Below are 20,000 nucleotides of genomic sequence, written 5' to 3' on the forward strand. Positions count from 1 at the left end.
GGGGTTAAAATAATTAAACAGTAGAAATATGTTCTGAAAACCTTTTCCCACACAGTTCAGCAGCATTTTGAACCCAAGGCGAATTGCTTGAGAAGTCTGTGTGACAGGAGAACTTCACAATGCACGGAAATGGAAAAAAAACCCTCAGATTGCTTAATTCAGATACAAGCCACACATAATAAAATTAAAGTTTCTAAGCACCTTTTCCTTCTAGATAATCTACAATAAAAATTAGAATTTAGTCACACTAATGAAAGCAAAAATGACGCATCTAAATTTTCTCTCACAAAGGTAGGGGTTAAGGAAATGCTAACACTTTCTTCATTCATCATCAGATTATAAAGTGGGTCCTCAGACAAAGATTTTCTTTGAAGTACGTGGAGCTGGAAACACAAGAGACAGAGTATGCTCTCCTTTTACGTAAACACTAACTGGGCGTGATATCCAAGCGTGCTCTTTAAAACTGATTGTGTTTCTTCTGCCTACATTTCCTGACTTTGATGGACGCAGATTTTCATCGATACCCAGCATTTCATCTTCAAGTGCTAGCGTATTCTTTTCATATTTGCGAGAACTTGAACGTACAGAGGTTGCTGTCACGGCTAACATTAATGAACAGTTAACATATCACACAGCTTGCATTATAAGCCCAGTGTATCTCTGCATGCCAGTCCTGTGACGCTTGACACCCCAGCAGTACGGAACTGGACCTGCATCAGACAGTACTTCCAAATCCACATTGGGTATAATGAAGACTGGCTCTGGCTGCAGCTCCAGCCACATGGTTGGGCCTGGAACAGTGCCCTGAGATGGCTGTGACCAGTCGTGACTTCCCATTGTCCCTACATCACCACAGGAGATGCTTAACAGTACACTCTTGGCAGAAATTAAGCAATAAGCGTGCTTAAAAATCATTATGTTTGCTGGATGAGAGGATGTTCCTTTGTTTGTTTAAGAATAACAAATTGTTTATCTGTGTCTCTAGTAAGTAATTTAAGGAATTTTGTAAGGTTCTATTCTTTTTATATTTACTTTTCATTGCCACAGATTTCAGTGAACTTCAAATCTATCAAAGTGGGTTTCCTTCTAATATCTGTGAATCTATCACAAAAAAAGATACTCTCTCTGGTTTCAGTCTCAAGGCAATGATTTGGACACTTATAGGTGTACTTTGTTTAGTGTCACCTATGGTGTAGATTGGATAGATTTTGTAAAAGATAGCATTACTTTTAAAGAAACATACAATTTGACAAGCTATTGCATTTTACTTTCATTTTATTGCCGTATTTTTCATCACACTCATTGTTTTCCAACTGTCACTAAATTGTTCATTTTCTTAGTCTGCTACATTTGTAGACCTATTTACTGTTTATAAAGCAATATGCACTTACAGGTTTTGGAGATGGCTTGGGCTCCGAGGGTCGCATGTGCAAGTGGGTCATCATTGCTTGAAGACGTTCGCGTTCTTTAGAAAGCTGTTAAGAAAGAGTGAGATCAGAAACATTTTAGAAATGACTGATATAGCTATTTTATTGCAGTGATACATCTTATCATTGAGCTTGTCTCAGTGTAATGATTCCTGCATATAAAAGTCTATGTCAGTAGAAACTTATCTGGGAGGAAATGCAACTTTGGGACTTGGAAAAAAAAAAAACCCACAACTTTTATAGCCTTTCATATGCTAAAAGGTCAGAGAAAACAAATAACACTTCATCTTTTTGTCAATAAGAGAATTGAGGTCACAGTTGCCTCGACAGTAACAAGTTAGTAAGACCATAAATTAGAAGGCCCATAGTGTCTCTTTAAAGTCCTGTGGACACTGTTAGCTATGGACTAGTGCCAGCAGCTGTGAAGGGGTGAAGGGTCCTCAAAGCACAGAGCCTGCCAGGATTGTCTCCACACTTCATCCTTTCCCACTGAGGTCCAGTTAGTGCCCCCTGCAATCTGCCATCATCAATCTAATTCAATAGAGTGACAGAGACCAGGCAGTGTGAAACGCTGAACTCTGCCACCGAGTCGGCAGCCACACTGCACTGAGTCTCATTACAACTGATGGACCCTACTTCTCTATCAGTCAGACAAAGCAAAAAATGGCATAATTGGTCACACTGCAAGCTAAATCTTCAGTTGTGCTGTTACGTTACACCATACCCTTTCTAAATGGTAAACAGTTCTTCAGGAGCCCTTACGCTGCCTTTAGAAGACATCACATTACTTAAACCTGCACCTTTTCCTAACTGATACTGCTTTCTCTTCCTATGCTACACGAATGTTTGTACTTTCAGCCTCCAATTATTTAATAAAAATAATAAGAAAGAAACAGGAAGAAGTGTTTATAATGTTACTTGTTCTATCGGAACCTAAAAGAGGAAAATGTATTGTACAACATGAAAAGAATCTTTTTTTTTTTTCAAATGAAGAGGAAATGCTAGAAGTGGTATTCTTGTGATGCTGGCTTTGGATATATGCAAACCGATTACAGCATTAAATTGAAACTTGAATCACTTGGTGTTTAACACTGACTCTTTCCAGACTTCTATAATACTTTCTTGCATGAATTCAGCTCAAGAAGTACACCTGTAGACTAAGATTGGATGAAGCAAACCAGCCTGTAAGTAATTCAAAACCATGAGAAGCTATCTGTATAACTGCAGATACTCTGGGTGTATAGGCTAAAATTTGGTCAGTGCAACTTTAATTAAAAGAGTACTTGAGGCAGAGGGTGGGAAAAAGGTTTCTCCTTCAGCTTTATACTATAAGTGTGCTGTTTTAGAGATAGGCTACTTGCCACGACATAAATTCATAACAGAAAACTAAGTTAAGACTGTCCTGTAAATCTTATAAAAGAAACTACAGTTTTGCCTTGGTTTATAAAACTTCCACTTCAAGGCAAATGACAATAAATGACATTGTTTCACTTTCCCCTTATTCCCTTATTGGGTTTCCAGTATTAAGATATGAGAGAATGTAATAGGTGGCCTTGGCTGAAAGGAGAGCAAGTATTCTTGCATGCACAAACACAGTAAGGCAACATACACTATAAGGCAATAACGCCTAAAGGCACTTGTTGTTTTTTTTTTTCCCAGGTATTTCCACAAACTGGAAAAATGATCTCAGCTCTTCCTTGCATTCCTTAGGCTCCCCTGCACTCTTCCAAGAGGGGCTGGAGTTCTGAGGAGTGCCCTCCTGCACAGAACCACACCATATGAGCATCCTGTACAGCCATTCTGGGGTGCCAAGCCTCAGCACCACGTAAGTGTTGTTTCAATTACCAGCAGACCCCACAAAGGTACTTGGTGCTTCTTCAGAAAAATAGATGGAACATCACAAATACACAGTGAGCTCTAACAGTTGAAGTTTGATCAGGTCACCTGAGTGCCACAGTTCCAGCCATGGGGCTGCTTGGGGACAAAGCTCCCCAGAGAACTCCTTGAATGGGTCTGACATTACCGTCTGCTTCCAGAAAAATGCCCTCCATTGGGCAGGGAGCTCTGCTGCTCCTCTGTCTGGCAGCACAGCACAGATATGCACTGAGACTGAAGGGGCAGAAGGGGTCCTGAGCCAGCATTTAAAGGAGAGAAGAGAACTTGGATTCAATCCCTGCTGCAGGGACAGTATTTTTCGTTTGTGATGAATGGTATTAGGGTCTTAGTTCAAGTAAAATACTGTAGACAATACTGATGTTAGATAATTATTGCATAATTTATAAGGTGAAAAAAATTCTTAAAAGTAAAAAAAAAAAAAAACGCTCATTCATGAATATCAACAAATTTCATGCAAGAAACATACAGCTTTAAGCCACAATTATTAAGGCAAATGTTTTCAAGTAAGTCTAGATTAATAGTAAATAAGTAATAAATACACTCCTGCAACAAACCTGTATTTCTAACTGCTGAACCACTTGCATTTGCACCCGACACTGAGCAGTGCTTCTGTCATCCAACGCATGTTCATTGTTAAGGTGCCTAGGGAAGAAAGAGAACACTAATAAGACAGTGTTAAGATCAGGAAAATTTCTTTATGAGCCCATTTTTCTCTCCTGTGCATATGGCTTCCATTAGTTTCAGTGGGAGTTATGCAAAAAGATCTAGTTAGAACATGCCTTAGATACAACAATACAAAGTACAAAACTGATTATTTCATTTAGTTGCACAAACTTTCTCCGTGATGACTGCCAGATGCCCAGTTCCTATCTCCCAGATCACAGAAGCCATCTAAAAGCCGACGTAACTGGTTGTCAGCATTTGGTTGTCACTGAGCTGTTCCTGGTGCAGATGAACAGCCACCCTATAAATGATTCTTCAAAAGATATAATTGCTTTTAGGCTGCTTGAACTACCATGAATTAATGTAGAATTGTTTAGATTTCTCCATCTGATCTTCTTCAAACATTAAAGCATCAGCAACAACAGAACGTCGTCTCCCCTCCCCAGAACAGAGCCAGGAATGACAGAGACAATAGGGGAGCATCACTGACTTCCACTGCAGGTTCCGGAAGGAGCCTCTGAAGATCATGGCAGTTATCCACGATCTGAGGAGCAGTGCACAATGTAAAGGCATGTGAAGGAACAACTACACACCTTACACACAGAGCAAGCCTCCTAGGGGAGATTCAGGCTAATCGTGCCAGCTTAGCAAAAAAACCCCACACTGTAGGAGGGGAGGAGAACCACAGGGGGTGGGTATCTGTATATGAAGTACAGCCTACACCCGAATGGCTGTGTCTCATAGGATTCCATGGGGTATATAAAGATTGTAGAGCTCATTCAGTCCTTGTTTTTTTTTTGTTTTGGTTTGGTTTGGTTTGGTTTTTTTGAAGGACAGTGATTTCTGTTTGTTCTCTTTCTTTCAGGATCAAAGAAACCCCTCATGGAGCTTTAACAGTGGGTTTGCTGCTCTCCTGTGAGAAAACTTAAGGATCAGGCTGAAGAAGAAATGGGAGCAAAGGAGTTTTACTTTTGAATGTGGATTTATTGGCTTCTTCAGTTTGCAAGAAGAGGTAAGTTCTGTGCGTCCACCAATGATCTTGCAGCTACAGGAACTATATTCTATTTGTACCATGCAGAAATATACATAAGTTGCTCCAAAAGTAATGCCTCCTATTTATTTCCATGAAAACTAATAGCAACAAGGAGCACAACAACACTACTCAATAGAACAAATTCTTGGGTTCAAACCCTATTTTTGAACATAGCACCATTAGCTCTGCATTTTTGCCAGCAATGAACAAGAGCCTGCATTCCACATTTGTAATAATCTGCACCAGCACAGGTGACTCACTGTCACTGCTCCCTTAAGGAATTGAGGAAATCAGTGACACACCTTTGCTCTATATGCACTTCCATGTCAGACACCATTGTGTCAGACTGCCCCTTTGCTGCCATCTGTCAGATGGCAACAACATGTAAAGGGATACTGGCAGGAAGGTTCAACCTCTATTGCCATACCACCACCATCTGCCTCTGACGTTGAGGGCCAACATAATAACATAGGAGACATTACTTTCAGAGCCACCTTCAAATTTCTCCTTTTTCCTTTTTTAGCAGAATTATTCACAGAAGTATGTAATTATTCAATTGTTGATCTAGCTGAAGAATGTGTTTCTCAGAAAAAGTGAAAAAATAGGGTGGCCAGATATCTTACTTTTTCTGTGATTTGTATCTTCAATTTAAATAATGACATCAGAGTTTAGGGCACAAGGATGGGGTCTGTGGGGGAGTGAAATGAGACAGTCAGGTTCTGTTGTCCATGCAAGATGAACAGCTGGGGAAGATGCAAGTAATTAGGAAAACTTTTGCTCATTCTTTTATTATAAAATTGTTTACCACATAAGCTTGGCAGTTTATGTTAAAGCATCACCAATGACAACGCATCTCCACTGTGTGTGACATAAAACCTACAGTTTCTTTATTTTCAGTGGAACTCACCTCATTAACTTGTGCAAAACTGCACAATCAGTGCAAACAGCAGGTAAGTGCTCGGAATGTACCTTTCACTTTTGTTCTGAATTTCTGATTCAAAATAATTTTACTCCCTCAGATACACATGACAGTGTGTGGCGTACTAATACAATTGGTCAGTGTTTTCAGTTAATTGGATACACAGTTGTCGGAAAGAGAACCGGAGACAGATTTTACCTATGTATCATCACCACTACCAGCAGTGCACATCACCGTGTTTCCACATGCGTGTGCACAGAACATGTGACAGTAAGTAACGGCCTAGGAGCTCCTGGCCTGAGTCTGAGGTTACTGTCTTCCCATGATTATTTATTAGTTATTGCAACACCATATGTTTGCATAACACCTTACAAAATAGACACAGACACAGACCTTGCCCTGAGGAACTTTAAATATAACAGCAAGATGCAGTGTGGGAGAAGAAAGTCTGGTGCAGGGTAATTTCACTCTGATTACATGGTAGCTCAGCAGAATGTAGCCTGTTCCTTGAGAGTTAACAATCATCTTCAGAAAGTGGGAAGACATATGCACCCTTATGCCATACTTTCACATCACGTGGCTGCTTCCACTGTGCATTTTGGAGAAAACTTATTTTATGGAAACATTAAGAGTGTAAAAAATTGTTCTCAGTATTATTTTTCTCTGAGGTTTTTTTTTTCCCCTGTGAAGTGGGCTTATTTCTCATGCATGTACAAGCAATGTAGGGAAAGAAAACCAAGATCTAATGCATTTTTAAAAACCTCTAAAATAACTTTTCTCTATATAAAGTTGCTGTAGTTTTAGGGTCCAGTGTACTACAGTTTGCCAAAATAGACACACATTCTTTCCTCCAGAAGGCTGGGAACCATTCCCAAGTGTTGCTGGGTTTTCTTGTTGTTGTTTCTTGCCATGCCTTTTAAATATGTGAAAGTTGTACTGGTCAGCTTTCATACTTCATCAACATATTCCCAATCTTCTATCTTGTCTGCATCCTTTACTAATCTCGTGTTAACTTGATTTACAATTGAGAAAAACACTGGTTATTTTTTTAAGGGGAGGAAACATTTTGGAGGACTGGAAAGTGTTCCTGAAGGGATGAGTTATTGGTTTGAAAATGTGTAGCAGACTGTGCAACACATACACAGGCTCTTCTATTATTTTGCTGCTTATTCGGTTGTTGAAAGAAACAGGATTTTCTCCTGATTATATTTGCACTGTATTAGGAAGTAACAAGGCAAATTATGAACTACAAAAAGCATTGTAAAGCAGACTGGAATTAATGTATTATTGACAAGAAACAGCGCAGCATGTTTTAAAGGAGATAGGGATTTATATACTCTAGGAATGCCCTGGAATAAAACCCAAAGTTTTTACTACTGTTTTTTTGGTTGTTTTTTTTTTTTGCAAACAGATTCAGACTCTGCAAAGCAAAAGATAATACACCATTAGAGAGAGAAGAGAGATAGTTTCAACAAAGATTCTAGTGGACATTTATCTGTATCAATTAACTTCTATACAACTCAGCACTCTTGTCAGTCTCTCTCCATAGCAGCCCAGGACTAAAATAGCAAAGCTCTATAGGTCAGGATGAGGTGCACAGGCAGAGTTATATGGAGCAACACACACAGAACCCGTCTGTGCCTCGCTCAGTTCCAGCCAGAGCTATTAGAAGCCTGCCTTTAATAAGCACTAAAATTCAGTCACATTTTTTAAAAGGAGAGAATATTTTTCTGAAACTTGATTGTTTTCTGTTATAAAATTCAACCTGAAATTCTTCAAAAATGTTGGAAAAAAATCTTTACAGCTTCAAAGTGTCACTGCCAATTATTCCCTTTACTCTTTCTAATTGCACTATTTAAATTCATTTTTAAAGAAATGTGACACATTTACCTGTGAGAAATAAAAACTGTGCATTCACAGAAGTAAATAACAGGGTAACAATTTTTATCCTGAAGAATTTATACCAATATTATTACCTTTACCTCTTAAAATGCGAGAGTAAAATTAAGCATGCGGGTCCCGTCAGTAACTACCAGAGGTACAACACACATCCGTTTCCTATGCTTGTGTGTACATGTGTCAGTGCACTGATAAATAGTAAGAAACTGCAAGACAGTAAGGGAATTCACATGACAAATAGTTTGGCACTTCTGATTGTCTTGCATTAGCTCACTTAGGCAAGAAAGGTTTTTACACTTGTTTACATTTTAGTGATACTCCATCACTGTATTTTTAAAGAGCGAAAGAAGTGCGGAGTGTTTGCATTGATACGCTCAAGTCTTAGAAACCCATTCAATTTATCTATGCTGCTTTTATTAGACCAGAGACTGCAGACTACAATAATAGTCAATGAGGTTTTGTCTTGATTGAATTTTTCAGTGGAACACAAAAGAACCTTGCCATTAAAATAGTCCTTTATTCTCCTGTATGAAGGCGAAAGGTTTTTAAAGTGTTGTGATGTTCAGTAATGAGCCTCTATCTAAATTATCATTGGTGACAAACTCACAAAGCACTTTTCGAGGACACATAGTTATGAAATGCCAGAGCTGCCACTTTCTTTCCTGTAATTATAGGCTAGCTTGCAGCCCTTCAATGATCATTTATAGAACAGCCTCCAGTGGATTACTGAGAACTTGAAAAACACATACATACCTCTGCCACATCTCCCTTTCCTCGCTATTGTTTACCAGTGATATGTAAAATAGTAGTGCCTATTCATTCCCCCTACTTAATTATGCCAATCAAAGTACAGAAATAGTGTCAGATAAAAATACAACGCAACGTGACTAAATAAATAGGCTCAGTATTAACATTAAATTATGAATTTATGTACTTATGACTATTTTATACTCAAATTATTCTCTTTTATGCTTTTATAACTGTCTCAGGTACTACATATTGCTGTTAAAAATTCTCTATGATTTATAAATCAAGAATGAGATAATACTGAAAAATGAGAGGATTGGTGGATTTTCTCAGTCAGTGCCTAATTGCTGTTTCGAAATGCATATGCAAAAGGACATTTCATTAATCATTTAATCATGTCCCTCGCAGGAAGTTGGAACTAATGTTGCAAATACCCTTTTCATATGAATGCTCCATAATACTATCTTATGCATTTGATATATTGCATATGTCATAAACTGTAGCTGCTTCAAAAGGACCAAGTGGGTTGTTATCCCTGAAGATGCTTGTTACAAAACCTTTATTAAGTTTTTTTTTACTTATTGCTAGTTCTATTTCACAGCTCCATTCTAGTCACCAATAATGCTCTTTCTGATGGCAAAGGTCTGTAAATTACCCATGCAATCACTAACACCATTTCACAGACCTGTTCTACTTCTACTGGTCTGCTAACAAGGCGATTACACACAAATTACTGAATGCCTATGAAATATTTAAATGCATTCTACTCTACTATGCATTAATAAGAGCAAAGCAAGCTCTGGAATTCTGGTTAGCTCCAGTCCCTAATGTCCCCTAATGAGCCTCTTACTGTGACTGCAGTTCAAACAGAGAGGTGAAGAAAAAATGCAAAGGGTGCCTTCAGAAAGGCAGCACTGAACAAACATTGTGTGAGCCAGTTCTAATTTATGGGTCACTTTATAGGTATATTGATTTTTGTTTTCAAAATGGAATAAATGATGTGGTCGACTGACGTTCTTAAAAACTGCTTGGATCTGCGCGCTGGCTGTGTGACTTACACACACACAGCAGAGTGTAAACATGCAGTCACCTCTCCAAAAACAGCTAAGTAAACATTGCAGAGTGACAAAAAGCGCAATAAGAGATCCTTTCAATTTGTCTGGTGTGTATTTCTCCTTTCAAATAGCTTTTACAGATATAAATTCGCTTGTTAACTTGCAGTGCATACATTACAAATTATCAATTCAATTTTAACTACAAGAATTTCAAATTCATTTTTAGTTACAACATTTCAAAAGCTAAAGAGAGGTCAGCTTTAAATCCGAGTGTGTCAGGGATTGTTTTAACAAAATGTTTCACTTGTGTATCAGTGGTGTTTGATTTATTTTGCATCAAGCTTTTTACGTTTAAACATTGACAGGAGTTTAAATACAAAATGTTAGCTGTCACTATTCATTTGGCTGATTATGTCAGATGCCTTAGTTTGGAGAGATGGTGGCACTGTCACCAAATGAAACAACATTCTGACAAGTTCAAAGAAGATTCTTGAGGTCATAATTTTATAGCCACGCTATGTAGTCGAAGACAAAAATAAACGAACAACACACTAAGAAAGAGAGAACGTGATACTGTGTATCATTTGGCAGATAAAAGATGAAAAGACACAGCGAGTTTAATATGGCATTACCTGTAACTCATTAAGTAAGTTTCTTCTTTTTACAATTTTGTTTTGTCATCCTACTTGTGATGCTTGGTCACTGTTCTTTGTAGACTTTTAAATGCACTCTCTTGCCTTAACGGCAAACACCATCTGTTGGAAAGCTGACCTACCTTCTTTAGCATGATTTTTCTTCCCCGTCTCTATGGATGAGAACATTACCCATCTTCATGCTGTGGACTGTGCTACGTCTGCAGGCATTGGCTGCATGAAGGTTAAAGTACATTTCTCTGCTGGCTGGACTGCTCTATTGTAAATCTTTTGATTTAAGCTCTACAACTCGAATCCTTCCTACTCAAACCGCCTTAGGACCAATGGAATGATAATTAATTTTGCAGACAAAATACACTCGAGTTTTGTCATGTATTATTGCACTCCGACATTTATAAAAGCAGTGTGAAGAACTGCTATTAAATGCTTTTAGTGATCTACTGGGTTCCTCACTTGGAGACCAGCTTTTGTCAACATCTGTTTTACAGTAAAATTATAAATTTTTGGAAGTATTTTTGGCACCCTTCTAATTGCTCATTATCTAGCATTTTGTTAAACTCTTCTCAGCTTCCTTTTAGTCATGTCATTACTTTTTCTTAAGTGTCTTTCCATTTTTAAGTTTTTCTTAAGCCAAAAGCTGTTGTTTTTACCAAAAAAAAAGAGACAAAACGAATCTTGCATGCATGAACAACTGTAATCTAACACCCTTTTTGTCAAGAGAGAAAACTGCTCCATAAAATATAAACCGCCTTTAGAGTTGAAGTATTTCCAAGAAAAGACACAGGATTAAGTATTCCTGTATGTACAGAAATACAAAGATCAGCTGCTCTTTCTTGAAACCAATGCTTATATTTTGAAACACAAATCTATTCCACAGCAAACGTGTAACTGTTAAACTATTCTGAATATCTCAAAATAATTCTGGATAACTGTAGCGTCCTCTGATTGTCTTATAAATGTAAACAAGTTCATATTGGACAAACAAAAGTGGAAGTGAAAATAGCTTTAATGGCTTTAAGTCATATATTGTAAGTTAATCACTTCACACAGAATCTTTTCTATCATTATATATGTGAAGCAAAGCTAGTGTCTTCTGTCTAATCTTCCTTCTGAGATGCTCTGCACAGTATTCTATGTTTTTGAAGCAAGCTGCTAGGTAAACCATTTTCTCAGCACGGGACTTTAAGAGTTCACTTAATAAACCAGGTACTCGTCAAAGCTGCCATAAGCATACTCTAGAAATACACGCTACTAGACTGGAGTAGTGTACCTTATTAATATTTCATTTTGGTACAATATACTTGCATTAACTTTTTTAATACAGGTATCATATTGTTTCAAGTCAGAAAACCTAAAACATCGTAAGAGAGATTAGTCTAAGAGCAAAGCCCTGAAAACTACAGCCATTAGTCCTGTCATCCCCTATAAAGTTAATGGTTTGGAAAAATGGTCAATCTTTGGACTAAAAGTTGATATTTAATTGAAAGAAAATGTTTTTTAATTGTAATGGGGATTTTGCATTAGTATGGACATGAAAAGGGACTAAGGAATCTAATGCAAGGTTCTATCTATTGATTTCCATCTTGACACTAGTGTGAAATGAAGAAACACTTCCATTTCATAAACAACCTCGTCCATTCAACATCATGACTTCTTATTTGTTTTAAGGGCACAGAAGACAGAATTGAATGAAAAAAAGAAATAATGGAATATTCTCAAATATTTTTTGTTGCTGGCGTATAGGACAAAAGCCATGACACTGCTGTAAACCCTGATTGACTCTACACCAGAATTATCAAGATGTTATATGTCGCTTTCACATTTTCCAGGGTTATTTGGTTCAGGAAAGGAAGAGCGTCTGTAAACCTAGCACTACACCACATTAATCAAAATGGTTTTAGTGATCATGGATTATAACAAGAGACCTGACATAATGGATTTGTAAAGTCTGGCCATAGAATTAGCATTGCTGCAGCCTAGTGACTATAGGCACATTTATAAAATTTAGCTTTTTCTTGAAAAGGAGCATGCTTGAATTAAACTAATTTAAATTCTTAGTATTAATAATACTTAGACTGATTCATTGCATTTGGGAGATTTCCTTTTCCTTTTAATACAAGGATTCTTTTTAACATCAGGTTCTTTTAAATCCTACAGTTTTCTCTTATAATTAGCCATTATTTTGATATTCCATTTAATGCACTTACAAACAAAAAAATATCAAATGAGAGAAATATACTAGCTAAGATTTGCAAGTCGCTGTAAGTCATTTCATTTAAAATTGAAAGATAGCATGAGAAAGCATTTAAAGTACCTTGTGAAAAGTATTTATTTAAAATACTTTTTGAAAAGTATTTCTCTAATTCTATTACAAAAGTTATTGTGAAACTGAGTGCTTGTGGTCTGCTGTTAAGGTGCTTCTGTTACATACCCTGTAGTCTACCATTTGTAAACACATCTTTTTGATGTTTCTGCCAACATCCTGGCAACAAAGCAGTGCAATTTCAAATGAGCTAATTAACTTAATTGTTGATGAAGCATGAAACAGTTCATTCACCCTGTTAGCTGCACCATGACAACATAAGAGTCTCAGCCCCTGAAGTTACTCATCTATATAAGCCTATCTGTAGCTTTCCATTAAGATCTATTGCATGCCAAAACGAGTACAGCTCTTCTGACAAAACCAGACCATAATGTACTCAGGTAGAAAACCATGCAGTTGTTGAAAATTTAAATGAATTCAACAGTACTAACAACTACTTCTGGAGAAAAAAATAGAAAAGAAAAAAAAATGCCGAAACCCATCATAGTTTGATAAAAAACTTTGTAACTCATTTTCTCAGTGATCTGATTTAGACAATTGATGGCAAACCCAAATACTGAAAACAAAAACTTTTCACATCACTGTGGTTCTGGAAGGTGAAAACCCTTGTACACAGCAGTTGTTTTTTGTGAGCACCCTGTACACATACAAGAGCAAAAGCAAAAACAAATTATAAAAAGAGAGTCAAATGGACACACTTAGTCCTTTGTGCTTTTGTTTTAATATGCTAAACACATTAATTCCTACTATGTCAGAACTTAAAATGTGCTTTCTCATACCTCTGTTATCCAGTATATCACCTAAAGCATCACTTCAAATTTTCTGAGGCTCCATTTCAGTAAAGGATAGTAAGAGGATTAAACAGTATGCTATTGAAAGGATGGCAAAAGTGTTCAACATGAAAGAGGATAACAATTTGACCCTCTGCAGACATTCTCAATCATCCAGTTGCTTGGAATACATACAAATAAGAAAACCCTGTTATGATTTACAGTAAAACTTTGCTTGCCATCTTTCTCCTTCCCATGCCTTAAGCAACCCTCTACCCATGAATAAAAATCAACCTACTTTAAAAATTGTCCAAAATCTTCACAAACGCTTTCACAGCCAGGCCATTTGCAAACTCCATGACCATAGAGAGTATGGGAGGCCCCAGTTTCCTCATGTGACGAGCTGCAGCAAAAGAATAAGGCATCAGATTCATCTCAAAAGCCATAATCGTTGGAGGCTGCTAGCGCCTGTCAGGTTACGATCAGTGACAAACAGGTCAAAACAGGTCAATTTAGCTCAGAGCAGTCAGAAAAATTTAATCGTTCTATTGAATAGTTCAACTGCCAAGGCTAGATGATGTTCCAATTAGAGAAGAAATAGAGCCAAAGATGACTGTTAATAAAGGATGAAAAAATAAGATGACTGTGTAACACCATATGCTAATTCTGCCATATGACCTCGGTGTAACATTTACCTATAAATAAAAAATATACTATTCAGAAGTGATCAATTCTGAAAAGAAATACTGAAGATGGACAGTCAGAATTCATATGAATGTTAGTACAAAATATTTAGATTTTCTGCTGAAATGTAAATAAAATAAAATAAATAAATTTAATACATATTTTTGTTCACTTTGTTTTTTTTGCCATTAACTACTTAATATACAATCTGCTATTCTCCATGCCATTTTTAGAACCCTTGCAAGAGTTTCACCTATATGCAATTATCAAAGCAATTCAAGGGACTGCTGCATGGATATAGGCAACTACAGTCGTAAAGGAAAGAAACAGCTTCTCTGAGACAATCACAAAAGTAATTCTAACTAAAAGTACTACTCTAAAGGTCTATCAGAGAAGAACCATTTTTTAAAATGAAACAAAATATCAACTAAAAACTATAGTCATAGTCACAGTAGAACCTGTGATTAATTATTGTCTCCTAATTCAATATTAAAATATAAAATGCTAATTAATTAATTTAAAATGGATTTTTTTTGAAAATGCAATAATTTACAATTTAATTTATGTGGACAAAAATTTTCTATGAAAACAGCAGTGTGATTCAACAGTACAGGCCTGACTGCCAAATGTGTTGACTCAGTTATGAAAGAAGCTACATAGCTACAAAAGTGCCCACAAACACACTATTCTGAGATTTCTGATTGTATCATAAGTTCATGTGTAGTAAGACTTACAATAATTGCACTTGCACCTGTAAAATTAGACATCATGACTGAAAGTGGCAGTCTATTGATAAACAGTTTTGAAAAATCTGTTCTCCATGATACCTTAAGAAGTTATATTAAATATTGAGAGTTGAAATAATATGACTTCAGAGGCTAAACAACAGTGTTACATCAAATGATAAGTACAATCGAAATCTCATATCAGAATTACCTGTCTCGCCTTGCATTTAGAACTGAAGACTGTCCATTCACTATGGAATGATGAGTTATTGGTGGTGATGCTTTGGAAGTGGTGGAGGAGGTAGTAGAGGAGGAATTGTTAGTAGTGAGGTCTAGCCCTCCATGTTTAATGCCATTGTCTTCCATACTGTGAACTCCAGTCACTTCTTTCCATAACTGCTGAATCTCAGCAGGACTTAAGCCAGCTATAAAAATGAAAGAGAGCCCCACTAATACAACAAAATAAGAGTTTCATATTATGAGCTCAGTGTTATTAATGGATTAATGCCAACAATAAAGCTGATGTAGTTTTTCCAGCACAATCAACGTGTAGTAAAACATAAATTCATTTTTCTTCAGCTAGAATCCAGGTAATCTAGCTGTCTTCTCTTGGATTATAAACAGTCAATCAGAAATCAGCAATTTGAATAATATCATGCTCCTTCTAGAAACACTACACAAGGATCCAAGAACAAAAGAACTTGCAACCACTTCTTGAAAAACAAAAAGGGAGAAGCAGACAACAAATCATCAGACAAAAATGAAATCTATGAGATCTTAACACGTTTAACATTTGAGCAGAAGACATTTTAATTAATGACATCTATATATTCATTAAATCCTGTGCAGGATTTGAAAAAAAAAGTTTTGATGTAAAAATGTGTCTTAAGAGACAATAAACAAAGTTCAGAACAAAACCGCTACGGCACAGAACCACATACTGGTAACTGGTTCAGCTCTTTGGAGCCATTCAGTGGCAACAAGCAAGCAGAAAGGTAACAAAACTGGGCCATTTAGAATTCCCCATACATAGATGTAATTACACGCAGCGTAGACTATTGAATTCTTCCACTATTTTTTGTCCATCCCTAGTGTGGAAAACGAGTCAGAGGCTTGGCTAGGAGACAGCACGCTCCATCTCCTGGGGTCATGGGTAGCCATAAAATATTTGAAGAGCTTCTCAAACTTGTCTGCCTGATGCACAGTACTGTTCTGGAATCTGGCCACAAGATCATTGCAGATACGGATCAAATTTGCTCTGTACTCTACTTGTAGTCTGAAAACTTGTGGTTTCCAGGACTCATCCAGAGCCACAGATTGCAATGGTTTGTAGAATGAATTTACACATCTGTGTTAGTGTTGTCTGCACTGAATTGAGATCTTTGCATGAAGTTGTGGAAACTTCCATTACAAAATGTTTCTGCCCAAAGACTCACAAAACAAAAGAGAAGAGCTGTGAGTGTTCTCTTACCTTCTCTATATTACATGAGTATCATGCATCTAACACAGGAAATTAAGATACTGAAAGATGAAGAGTTCATCATAACTATATACATATTCTGTCACAGCCGGACTTCATAAAAGTAACACCTCCCTTTTGAAGAACACTAAATTAAATGTAGAAGACTAGAAAAACTTTGTGAAAGATCTGACTTCACACTGGGTTTCTGAGCCTGGCACAGCTAATATTCTGCATATTTTCTTAGTAAGTCAAAGTATGTAGGTTGCTCCAAAAGTAATGCCTCCTATTTATTTCCATTGAAACTACTACAGATACAAACAACACACTTGATAAAGAAAATTCCCAGCTACAGAATATAATTTTTCAACACAGTCATCACTATTAGCTATGCATTTTTGCCAGCAATTAACAAGAGCTTGCAAGGTATGCTCGTCAAAATCTACACCAGTGGAGGTGACCCACTGTCTCTGTCACCACTGCTGAAAAGCACCACCCACCACCTCACTGTGCTCACATCCACTGGTTGACCTCACCAAACATTCAGAAATACCGATGAATGTCAGTGGGTGCAATTTTTCCTCAGGGAGGATTTTAATGGTGCAAATTTGCTTCAAAGGCACTTCCATATCAGACACCATTTGTCAAACCTCCCCTCTGCTACCATCTGTCACACAGCAATAAAATGGAACTGAATACTAGTGGCAAGGTTCAGCCTATACTGCCATATCACCAACATTCATGTCTGATATTGTGGGCCAACATAAAAAAATAGGAGTCATTACTTTCGGAGTATCCCTCGTAGATAGGACACTGTCACAGTACCTTCAACTGCTTGAACGGAAAGCATTCAAAATGCCGAAGTTGTCTGAACTGAATTTTTGTCCCAGCTTTCTGAATTAGCTGAAGTTTACTGGTCTTCAGAAAAGTATTTAAAATTTTAAAATTAAAACTTTTAACCAAGGATAGTTTTGTTTGGTAAGTAAGATGCATTATAAAGACGTAAAGATCTTTCTTCACTGTTGGGAAAATCTGTTTTTTAGATAACATTTTATTTTGAAGGTAGAAGATCTCACACTGCTAGAATGGATTCAATGAGAAATATGAAAAATGACAGTAAGTTCCTTAATACTGCTCAATAGCTGTCTCGCCATGAAGTATGCAAAGCTATTAAAGAAGAGACTGCAAGTAATTTACAGAAATAATAATTTCTGGAGATAGTGTGGAAACAAATTGGTTGGAAGATATTCATTTTTATTTAAATTATAGAAGGAGATCATTTTTAGACTACTATTTAGTGTTCCTCTTCTCTTAGATACCAACACCCATTGACAAACTCTGTTAATGACAAAGTGAAAAAGCTGACTGGAATGTAAGTCTTAAAACTGGAGTTTAAATCATATTTGTACAGTCAAAAAACTATGCTTCATGGAAGAAAGGAAAGAAGGTAGGCTCTAACTTACTGTATTAGAGAGATAGGTAACTGGAGCGATAGTAATACTAGCATTAATTGTTTAATGAAGATAAGTAATTACCACCGTGTACGTCAGGTATGTCCCAGCAAAACTGCAAATAACCCATTTTAGCATGGTAAATAACAGTTACTTGCAAATATAATAACAAACTAAAAGGAAAAGGTGGTGTGATATACATAACACATTACTCACTACAAACTCTCCCCTTCTTCCTGCCACTGAAAAAAATAAACTAAGTTTATACTTAAATTAAAACGAAGAAGAAAATCCTCCATTTGAATAAACAAATGGAAAACATATTGTTGAGTCTTATGGTAAGAAAATTTTCATATATGCATATCACCAAACTTTGGGCCTTGCAGGAGCTCAATAAAAGGCAGTCTGGGAACATGGGTGAATTCACCCAGTGGGAGGTGACTGCTGTAAGGACCCTTCCCATGTAGCATGGTCTCCTCCTCCTCTTTCTCTTCAGAGTGTTTGGGAACTCATCTCTCTGCAGTGTAAAGCTACGGATGATTTTTAAAATCAGAGACGAATTTCTCTTTAGGCTCAGGCTGGTTAATTTTTATCACTTCTTCAGAATACCTTGAAAGTCAGCTGCCCTTTAGGATAAAAGGATCAAGGGCCAGCACTTCAAAAGTATCAAATTAAGAAGGGAATATATAATTAATTGTAAATTACAACCATTTTGTAGTTTTGGCATCTAGAAGAGGCCAACTTTCATTTTACAAGAGACCTGTAAAATGGCTGACAGGTATTTTAGTCTGGATGTAAAAGCAAGGTAAGTTTTAAAGCCCTCTCCACACTAAATTAAAAGAGAAAGGATGAAACATGATACCCAGGATGGGATAAAAAAAAGAACTATAATGATAAGAACCAATACTAATTCACTCTACAGTATTCTAACAGCAGCAACTCTTGAATTTTGAGATTAGTTTTCTAACTCTTTTAACTACTATCTACCCTACTTTCATGTTTGAATAAACAGTAAAATGACCACTTATAAAACTCAACCATGCACCTGTTTTTCATTTTCCTACCTGGTCTGACAAATTCAAAGTTCTCATTTTTAATTTTCATTGTTGTCATTTATATACCTTTGCACTTAGCTTAACATTAGCATAGCATTACACAGAAGTAACTTATTGTGAGCCACCGGATATAGGGTAGTGAAGATCTCACCTCAAAATAAATGTTCCAACAAATCCTACATCTTACTTGCTGTACCTAATCATCAAGAAAAAAACATTGTCCTTTAAAGTCAGTAACTAGGCTTGGAGCAAACCACACAACTGTCCATGGAAGTTACGTCTTTTCATACTAACAAATGCAAAAAACCTTCTTTGTCAGTAATAATTTGTGTTTTACTAGACTCTATTACCAATAACTTAGAAAACAAGAATCCCCCTGTGCTTCTCTCATTGTTTTAGTCATCCTTGTAACTGCATTCTAAGTGGATACATATAAAAATGTTTCTGTTACACATCTGTAAATCGTTCTCTATAACCATATTATATATCCTGTAACACAGTGGAAGGAGAAAAACATCATTTTACTACATCCAGTGTGTACTGCCTTATATAAGTTCTGATGGCTTAATTTAATGTTTCCACAGAAAATGTCTGTCATAAAATGTGCCACATTTTTATGAGAAATACAAAACAAAAGACTGATTATCTTACTCTTGCACAAACTCCAAACAGGGAAATCTATGATAGAATTAGTAAGCAGTATATAGATACTTTCTACGTGTAAATCTAAGGTTTAGGAGAGAAAATTTCAACAGATCTGAAAAGCACTAATCTTCATTACATTATGAACTACATGGAGTGTTTTTTCTTCCTATGAAAGAGATGAGCTATAAGAGAAGCCAACTGAAAGAAATGTGAGTCAGCACAGCTCTGCATTTGGTTCTCAATTTGTTTCAGCAGGTTTCTAGAAAGATATTCCTTCTTACTCTCATCACTCTAGCTCCCTTTGCACTCAATGGCCTTTCTGGAGGCACTGAGAGGTCCTCCTAGGGAAATGTCCAATGTTTCCTCTCCTTTGCATATTCATATCAGGCCTATCAAACATCAAGGTCCTACCAATTCACTTCTACGTTTAGAGGAATCCCACATACACAGCAGATACTAGAAAACAAAATTGGAAGAATGAAATATTTCACTGGAATTCATTATTATTAAAAACAAAAAACAAGGCAAAAGCAAACAGGATATTTACTTTAAAAAGAACAATTTGAATACATTTTAATTGTAACATTTCATATTCT

General features: G+C 36.6%; 1 protein-coding gene across 1 annotated transcript in view; it reads right to left on the reverse strand.

Moving 5' to 3' along the window:
* FOXP2 (forkhead box P2) overlaps positions 1–20,000 on the reverse strand; it is a 338,892-nt gene that overhangs the window by 35,311 nt on the left and 283,581 nt on the right. Inside the window, exons 8-11 of the mRNA XM_010706777.3 lie at positions 15,006–15,219; positions 13,684–13,788; positions 3,878–3,965; positions 1,392–1,475 (exon numbers count right to left, since the gene is read on the reverse strand). Of these exons, the coding sequence (XP_010705079.1) occupies positions 1,392–1,475; positions 3,878–3,965; positions 13,684–13,788; positions 15,006–15,219 (491 nt within the window). The remainder of the gene's footprint in view (positions 1–1,391; positions 1,476–3,877; positions 3,966–13,683; positions 13,789–15,005; positions 15,220–20,000) is intronic.

This window comes from Meleagris gallopavo, chromosome 1 (genome assembly GCF_000146605.3).
Source record: "Meleagris gallopavo isolate NT-WF06-2002-E0010 breed Aviagen turkey brand Nicholas breeding stock chromosome 1, Turkey_5.1, whole genome shotgun sequence".
In the NCBI taxonomy this organism is placed as follows: domain Eukaryota; kingdom Metazoa; phylum Chordata; class Aves; order Galliformes; family Phasianidae; genus Meleagris; species Meleagris gallopavo.